This window comes from Electrona antarctica (assembly GCF_951216825.1).
Source record: "Electrona antarctica genome assembly, chromosome: 9".
NCBI classification, from domain to species: domain Eukaryota; kingdom Metazoa; phylum Chordata; class Actinopteri; order Myctophiformes; family Myctophidae; genus Electrona; species Electrona antarctica.
Window position 1 is genome coordinate 46,088,715 of NC_136790.1, and position 9,384 is coordinate 46,098,098.

The 9,384-nt window shown below is 48.8% G+C and overlaps 1 protein-coding gene across 1 annotated transcript in view; it reads left to right on the forward strand.

Annotated features, from left to right (window-relative positions):
• The first annotated feature begins 1,159 nt into the window (after positions 1–1,159).
• LOC306929565 (ER membrane protein complex subunit 4-like) overlaps positions 1,160–9,384 on the forward strand; it is a 16,866-nt gene continuing 8,641 nt past the window's right edge. The window contains 3 exon segments of the mRNA XM_079510147.1: positions 1,160–1,306; positions 4,724–4,763; positions 4,765–4,842. Of these exon segments, the coding sequence (XP_079366273.1) occupies positions 1,194–1,306; positions 4,724–4,763; positions 4,765–4,842 (231 nt within the window). The 5' untranslated portion in view covers positions 1,160–1,193.

Sequence of the window (9,384 nt, forward strand, 5' to 3'; positions counted from 1 at the left end):
TTTTCCAGCCATTCAGGTGCAAAAAAAGAAAAATAAATTTGAAAATGTGGGGATCCCCCCCCAAAAATGTGGCGACCCCCCAAGGGGTCGCGACCCAACGGCTGATTCAGTCTGGCTTATTAGCCAGGCTAGTGTGCATTGATGGTGACAGAGACTAACGATGATGTCACCAATAACTCACGGTTCAATAAGGTGCTCTTTATTTTATCTTGTGTACACAGGAGCCCTTAACCCATTTAGACCTGACACTAGATTCTACAAAATGTCTGACTGTACTGAGACTGTACTTTTAAAACAGTTTTCTGAAAAACCCTGTTTCTATGTCAGTGGTGCTCAACCTTTTTTATGTCAAGGACCCCCAGAAATATCTGAAAATTTTGGCCACAGATGGTAGACCCCCGTTCTGAAAATATGTAGTTCCAGGGGACCCACCCAGAAGCAAAGATTTCAGTTAAAATGTTTCGCTGTGAACGAATATAGGCTATATATTCAAAGATGTGTGCAACATTTTCACAATAAAAATAGCAGATCTACAAGCTCATAGCGCTGCACCAACTGCTAGTTTTCAATAGCGAAAGTATAACATAATGGCTTGCTTAAAACACAGTTCCCGTCCTGAATGGCCGGGTTAAGACACTGTAGCAGTATAACAGTAATTAAAAAAAGATATGGACAGAGCCTCTTACAGCCCAGACACTCTTAAAGTTTGTTAGTAACCAAATGGACCCTTGTTATAGATCTTTACCTTTGCGGGTGCATTTGGTTTCATGTTACACTCTCAAAAGAGGTAACATTATTGTTAAATATCTGTATTACTTAATTCACAATAAGTCTACACAATTAGAGAATGTAGATTAATTGTTATTTAGATCAATGTCTGCCTGTTCCTAATGGTACCAACAACAATACATCATGTTATCTCTCCTAATGGTACCAACATCAGTAATTCAGAATGGGAGTGTGCAACGACAACTAAATGTAATAATTTGATGGGCCGTGGTAATAGTAATATGAAAAAGTTTGAAAACCACTGATCCATATCATATTTTTGCCCTACTGTAAAGGCATTTGTTTGGTTACTAATCAAGTCATTTTCCTGCTTGCAGAAGCTTTGTGTGCGACTGCGGATCAGAGGCTGTGTGTGAGACTGCGGGTCAGACCAGAACCAGTCCAGTCAGAGCACCCTGACCATCATGGCGTTTCCAGGGGGTCAAGGTGGGGGCGGAGGCACGGTGTCCACCAGAGGAGGGGCCGGGGGGGCCCGGAGGATGAAGTGGGCCCTGGAGCTGAGTCTGGGCAACAGCAGGTAAAAATACACCCGAGTAAAAATACACCTGAGTCTGGGCAACAGCAGGTAAAAATACACCTGAATAAAAATACACCTGAGTAAAAATACACCTGAGTCTGGGCAACAGCAGGTAAAAATACACCTGAGTCTGGGCAACAGCAGGTAAAAATACACCTGAATAGAAATACACCTGAGTAAAAACACACCTGAATAAAAACACACCTGAGTCTGGGCAACAGCAGGTAAAAATACACCTGAGTAAAAACACACCTGAATAAAAACACACCTGAGTCTGGGCAACAGCAGGTAAAAATACACCTGAATAGAAATACACCCGAGTAAAAACACACCTGAATAAAAACACACCTGAGTCTGGGCAACAGCAGGTAAAAATACACCTGAGTAAAAACACACCTGAGTAAAAATACACCCGAGTAAAAATACACCTGAGTCTGGGCAACAGCAGGTAAAAACACACCTGAATAAAAACACACCTGAGTAAAAAATACACCTGAGTCTGGGCAACAGCAGGTAAAAACACACCTGAATAAAAACACACCTGAGTAAAAATACACCTGAGTAAAAATACACCTGAGTCTGGGCAACAGCAGGTAAAAACACACCTGAATAAAAATACACCTGAGTAAAAACACACCTGAGTAAAAACACACCTGAGTCTGGGCAACAGCAGGTAAAAACACACCTGAATAAAAACACACCTGAGTAAAAATACACCTGAGTCTGGGCAACAGCAGGTAAAAACACACCTGAATAGAAATACACCTGAGTAAAAATACACCTGAGTAAAAATACACCTGAGTCTGGGCAACAGCAGGTAAAAATACACCTGAATAGAAATACACCTGAGTAAAAATACACCTGAGTAAAAATACACCTGAATAAAAACACACCTGAGTCTGGGCAACAGCAGGTAAAAATACACCTGAGTAAAAACACACCTGAGTAAAAATACACCTGAGTAAAAACACACCTGAGTCTGGGCAACAGCAGGTAAAGTTCACAGAGAGGATTGTGTGCACGTCTCAATGCCTCTCTATTCAGGCCAGGTGCTGGATGTCAGGCATCAAGGCATGTGTTGTACCGAGAGTACGAGCTAATGCCATCCGGTAGGAGATGTAGAACTCCACGGTATGTGTATAATAGATTTAAACACTCATTTGTTCCCCTGTCAAGGGGAGGGGAGGGGAGTGGGGCACACGCAGATTAGACAGCCTAACCAACATGCAGAACCAAGGGTCCAACATGTGCTGTGTTTGCGTTAGGGTTTGAGGTGGTTGTCGGTCTAATGACAGTCGGACCAGTAGTATGTCTAAACTGAAGCCTGTACCTAGCTCCTTTCGGAACCCTACGTTAAAGTTTCTGACATTTTGATGACTTTATGTAGGGTTCCTTATCACCGGATTCAAGCGACATGGGATGCAATCTGATTTCCCCTGACTTACCCCTGTGCTGCGGTGTGGGTGTTACGCTGACATATTCCAAAAGAACCATATGAACGCTATAGGAGACAACGAACCCTCTCACCCCCCCCGCGAACGGCTCAGAAGCCGTTAAGTATTTTTAATGTTTGTACGACCGTTTTGGCAGCTCTGAAATTCTCTCTTGTTGACATCCCATTGTACCGCCTCCAGCGTCTCGGTTGACTAGCTGCGCCTCCCTACGCGCCTCGTAGGCGCAGCTAGCCAACCGAGATGTCAACAAGGAGGGACCGAAGAGAGAATTTCAGAGCTGCAAAAACGGTCGTACAAACATTAAAAATACTTAACGGCTTCTGAGCCGTTCGCGGGGGGGGTGAGAGGGTTCGTTGTCTCCTATAGCGTTCATATGGTTCTTTTGGAATATGTCAGCGTGACACCCACACCGCAGCACAGGGGTAAGTCAGGGGAAATCAGATTGCATCCCATGTCGCTTGAAGCCGGTGAGACCGGACCCTACGTGGTAGGTCCAAAGGAGCTCAACCCGGGGGGTCCGGAGACGGGCTAGCCTGTACCCAGCCAGTGGTGGAAGAGGTACTTGGATTTTAAGGACATATTGTTCTGGTTACCTGTAGGTTGATCAGGATCCACTAGATCACCTCCATATTGTTCTGGGTTACTGTGTGTTGATCAGGATCCACTAGATCACCTCCATATTGTTCTGGGTTACTGTGTGTTGATCAGGATCCACTAGATCACCTCCACATTGTTCTGGGTTACTGTGTGTTGATCAGGATCCACTAGATCACCTCCATATTGTTCTGGGTTACTGTGTGTTGATCAGGATCCACTAGATCACCTCCATATTGTTCTGGGTTACTGTGTGTTGATCAGGATCCACTAGATCACCTCCAAACAGGACAAAGATAATCCTCCTCCAAACAAATCACCTCTTCAGTTCTACGTCTCCTCCCTGGATTCCAACACAGTGGAGTTAGTCAGAATTTGTGCAGGCCTAGTCGCTTATAATGCAGGGAGAGAATTGTTCTTCTACATGCTCCAACTCCAGACACTTAAATAAATGATCAAATAAAATAAAAACAGCGGGTAGAGAAGAGATGGACAACCCTGAGAACTGCTGCTGCCAGCACACACACACACTGAGTCACACACTGAGTCACACACCTGTGGCAACGTCAGTCCTGAGCAGGGAGAGTGTCAATCATCGTTAAAAGGTTAAAGAACACTTCACCCCTTTTGCAACCAGATCTCATTTTCATGATCTTTGGGAGACGAGAAACACTTTCCTGGGGGTTTTATGTGTGTGATAAAAAAGTTTTTAGATATTTTAGTATTTCAAAGTGTCTGTGATGTCATCGACACTGGGCTCAATTACTTCCTGGACTACATGTTGTCTCAGTAAGATAAAACGGCCCTCCCCCTATCCACAAGTCCACAAGGTGGGGTGAGTGCAGCAAAGCATTATGGGCATTGTAGTTAATCACAGCCACTCTGAAATACTAACATATCTAAAAACATACATAAAACCCCAGGAATGTGTTTGTTTCTTGTCTCCTAAACATCATTAAAATAAGATCTGGTTGCAAAACGTTTCTGTTTACCTATACTTACTAGAGCTGCACCATTCTCTTTCTGCACTCATTTCTTTTCCATGAAAGTATGTATCGTCTGTAGTTGCTGAACATTACTACATTATATATACATATGTATATGTCAGGGCGACATGGTGTACCCCATCGGCTACTCTGAGAAACCCGTTGACGTGTCTATATGCGTTCCTTGTGGTCTAGGGGTCGAGGTGACCGTCAGGGAGGTCAGGGGGATGTTGATGTGTGTACATGTGTTCCTTGTGGTCTAGGGGTCGAGGTGACCGTCAGGGAGGTCAGGGAGATGTTGATGTGTGTATCTGTGTTCTCTAGGGGTCGAGGTGACCGTCAGGGAGATGTTGATGTGTCTATATGTGTTCCTTGTGGTCTAGGGGTCGAGGTGACCGTCAGGGAGGTCAGGGCGACATGGTGTACCTACCCCATCGGCTACTCTGAGAAACCCGTCCCAGACACCAGCATCCAGGAGACGGACAAGAACCTGGTGGAGAAGGTGAGACTGAGGAACATGTTTAGAACCTGGTGGAGAAGGTGAGACTGAGGAACATGTTTAGAACCTGGTGGAGAAGGTGAGACTGAGGAACATGTTTAGAACCTGGTGGAGAAGGTGAGACTGAGGAACATGTTTAGAACCTGGTGGAGAAGGGGAGACTGAGGAACATGTTTAGAACCTGGTGGAGAAGGTGAGACTGAGGAACATGTTTAGAAAAAAGTAACAATACGAGTCTTAAAAGCGGAGGTTGGTTTTACAGTCTGTGTACAGTTTGTCTAGACAAACATTAAATTCCATTGACAATGAACAGAGTTTAATGTCTGTCTTGTATGTCCCCAAAATATTTTATTTTTTATTTTTACAATAGGCATAAAAAAATAGTAATGTCTAACAAACTCTTTTTTTTAAATTAATTTAACACTTAACAGCACAGAAGTGAGTAATTCTTGGGCCGAAAGGATAACACAGAAATGTCCTCGGCACTCAGAGAAACTTTGATAGCAGGTAAACATGGAACCATATTCTATCATGTAAATAATACAATAGATTATTAGATTTATGGTCAAGAAGACTCAAGAAAATAATAGTGTGAACTATATGGCTAAGCTATACGGATGCATTCCACTGGTTCCTCCTCTCCTCCTTAGAGATGCATTTGGCTCATATGTCTCCTCCTCCCTTAGCTTAGAGATGCTACAAAGATTCACATGACTCATGTTTCCTCTCCTCTCCTCTCCCAGCCTCCATAGAGTAACACTGTGTCTCTCCTCTCCTCTCCTCTCCTCTCCTCTCCTCTCCTCTCCTCTCCTCTCCTCTCCTCTCCTCTCCTCTCCTCTCCTCTCCTCTCCTCTCCTCTCCTCTCCTCTCCTCTCCCAGCCTCCATAGAGTACCACTGTGTCTCTCCTCTCCTCTCCTCTCCTCTCCCAGCCTCCATAGAGTAACACTGTGTCTCTCCTCTCCTCTCCTCTCCCAGCCTCCATAGAGTAACACTGTGTTTCTCCTCTCCTCTCCTCTCCTCTCCTCTCCTCTCCTCTCCTCTCCTCTCCTCTCCTCTCCTCTCCTCTCCCAGCCTCCATAGAGTAACACTGTGTCTCTCCTCTCCTCTCCTCTCCTCTCCTCTCCTCTCCTCTCCTCTCCTCTCCTCTCCCAGCCTCCATAGAGTAACACTGTGTTTCTCCTCTCCTCTCCTCTCCTCTCCTCTCCTCTCCTCTCCTCTCCTCTCCTCTCCTCTCCTCTCCTCTCCCAGCCTCCATAGAGTAACACTGTGTCTCTCCTCTCCTCTCCTCTCCTCTCCTCTCCTCTCCTCTCCTCTCCTCTCCTCTCCTCTCCTCTCCTCTCCTCTCCTCTCCTCTCCCAGCCTCCATAGAGTAACACTGTGTTTCTCCTCTCCTCTCCTCTCCCAGCCTCCATAGAGTAACACTGTGTCTCTCCTCTCCTCTCCCAGCCTCCATAGAGTAACACTGTGTCTCTCCTCTCCTCTCCCAGCCTCCATAGAGTAACACTGTGTTTCTCCTCTCCTCTCCTCTCCTCTCCTCTCCTCTCCTCTCCTCTCCTCTCCTCTCCTCTCCTCTCCTCTCCTCTCCTCTCCTCTCCCAGCCTCCATAGAGTAACACTGTGTCTCTCCTCTCCTCTCCTCTCCTCTCCTCTCCTCTCCTCTCCTCTCCTCTCCTCTCCTCTCCTCTCCTCTCCTCTCCTCTCCCAGCCTCCATAGAGTAACACTGTGTCTCTCCTCTCCTCTCCTCTCCTCTCCTCTCCTCTCCTCTCCTCTCCTCTCCTCTCCTCTCCTCTCCTCTCCTCTCCTCTCCTCTCCCAGCCTCCATAGAGTAACACTGTGTTTCTCCTCTCCTCTCCTCTCCCAGCCTCCATAGAGTAACACTGTGTCTCTCCTCTCCTCTCCCAGCCTCCATAGAGTAACACAGTGTTTCTCCTCTCCTCTCCTCTCCTCTCCTCTCCTCTCCTCTCCTCTCCTCTCCTCTCCTCTCCTCTCCCAGCCTCCATAGAGTAACACAGTGTTTCTCCTCTCCTCTCCTCTCCTCTCCTCTCCTCTCCTCTCCTCTCCTCTCCTCTCCTCTCCTCTCCTCTCCTCTCCCATTCTCCATAGAGTAACACTGTGTCTCTCCTCTCCTCTCCTCTCCTCTCCTCTCCTCTCCTCTCCTCTCCTCTCCTCTCCTCTCCTCTCCTCTCCTCTCCTCTCCTCTCCTCTCCTCTCCTCTCCTCTCCCAGCCTCCATAGAGTAACACTGTGTTTCTCCTCTCCTCTCCTCTCCTCTCCTCTCCTCTCCTCTCCTCTCCTCTCCTCTCCTCTCCTCTCCTCTCCTCTCCTCTCCTCTCCTCTCCCAGCCTCCATAGAGTAACACTGTGCCTCTCCTCTCCTCTCCTCTCCTCTCCTCTCCTCTCCTCTCCTCTCCTCTCCTCTCCTCTCCTCTCCTCTCCTCTCCTCTCCCAGCCTCCATAGAGTAACACTGTGTCTCTCCTCTCCTCTCCTCTCCTCTCCTCTCCTCTCCTCTCCTCTCCTCTCCTCTCCTCTCCTCTCCTCTCCTCTCCCAGCCTCCATAGAGTAACACAGTGTTTCTCCTCTCCTCTCCTCTCCTCTCCTTTCCTCTCCTCTCCTCTCCTCTCCTCTCCTCTCCTCTCCTCTCCTCTCCTCTCCCAGCCTCCATAGAGTAACACTGTGTTTCTCCTCTCCTCTCCTCTCCCAGCCTCCATAGAGTAACACTGTGTCTCTCCTCTCCTCTCCCAGCCTCCATAGAGTAACACTGTGTCTCTCCTCTCCTCTCCCAGCCTCCATAGAGTAACACTGTGTTTCTCCTCTCCTCTCCTCTCCTCTCCTCTCCTCTCCTCTCCTCTCCTCTCCTCTCCTCTCCCAGCCTCCATAGAGTAACACTGTGTCTCTCCTCTCCTCTCCTCTCCCAGCCTCCATAGAGTAACACTGTGTTTCTCCTCTCCTCTCCTCTCCTCTCCCAGCCTCCATAGAGTAACACTGTGTCTCTCCTCTCCTCTCCCAGCCTCCATAGAGTAACACTGTGTCTCTCCTCTCCTCTCCCAGCCTCCATAGAGTAACACAGTGTTTCTCCTCTCCTCTCCCAGCCTCCATAGAGTAACACTGTGTTTCTCCTCTCCTCTCCTCTCCTCTCCCAGCCTCCATAGAGTAACACTGTGTCTCTCCTCTCCTCTCCCAGCCTCCATAGAGTAACACAGTGTTTCTCCTCTCCTCTCCCAGCCTCCATAGAGTAACACAGTGTTTCTCCTCTCCTCTCCTCTCCTCTCCTCTCCTCTCCTCTCCTCTCCTCTCCTCTCCTCTCCTCTCCTCTCCTCTCCTCTCCTCTCCCAGCCTCCATAGAGTAACACTGTGTCTCTCCTCTCCTCTCCTCTCCTCTCCTCTCCTCTCCTCTCCTCTCCTCTCCTCTCCTCTCCTCTCCTCTCCCAGCCTCCATAGAGTAACACTGTGTCTCTCCTCTCCTCTCCTCTCCTCTCCTCTCCTCTCCTCTCCTCTCCTCTCCTCTCCTCTCCTCTCCTCTCCTCTCCTCTCCTCTCCTCTCCTCTCCTCTCCTCTCCCAGCCTCCATAGAGTAACACTGTGTCTCTCCTCTCCTCTCCTCTCCTCTCCTCTCCTCTCCTCTCCTCTCCTCTCCTCTCCTCTCCTCTCCTCTCCTCTCCTCTCCTCTCCCAGCCTCCATAGAGTAACACTGTGTTTCTCCTCTCCTCTCCTCTCCCAGCCTCCATAGAGTAACACTGTGTCTCTCCTCTCCTCTCCCAGCCTCCATAGAGTAACACAGTGTTTCTCCTCTCCTCTCCTCTCCTCTCCTCTCCTCTCCTCTCCTCTCCTCTCCTCTCCTCTCCTCTCCTCTCCTCTCCTCTCCTCTCCTCTCCTCTCCTCTCCTCTCCCAGCCTCCATAGAGTAACACAGTGTTTCTCCTCTCCTCTCCTCTCCTCTCCTCTCCTCTCCTCTCCTCTCCTCTCCTCTCCTCTCCTCTCCTCTCCTCTCCTCTCCTCTCCCATTCTCCATAGAGTAACACTGTGTCTCTCCTCTCCTCTCCTCTCCTCTCCTCTCCTCTCCTCTCCTCTCCTCTCCTCTCCTCTCCTCTCCTCTCCTCTCCTCTCCTCTCCTCTCCTCTCCTCTCCTCTCCCAGCCTCCATAGAGTAACACTGTGTTTCTCCTCTCCTCTCCTCTCCTCTCCTCTCCTCTCCTCTCCTCTCCTCTCCTCTCCTCTCCTCTCCCAGCCTCCATAGAGTAACACTGTGCCTCTCCTCTCCTCTCCTCTCCTCTCCTCTCCTCTCCTCTCCTCTCCTCTCCTCTCCTCTCCTCTCCTCTCCTCTCCTCTCCCAGCCTCCATAGAGTAACACTGTGTCTCTCCTCTCCTCTCCTCTCCTCTCCTCTCCTCTCCTCTCCTCTCCTCTCCTCTCCTCTCCTCTCCTCTCCTCTCCTCTCCTCTCCTCTCCCAGCCTCCATAGAGTAACACAGTGTTTCTCCTCTCCTCTCCTCTCCTCTCCTTTCCTCTCCTCTCCTCTCCTCTCCTCTCCTCTCCTCTCCTCTCCTCTCCTCT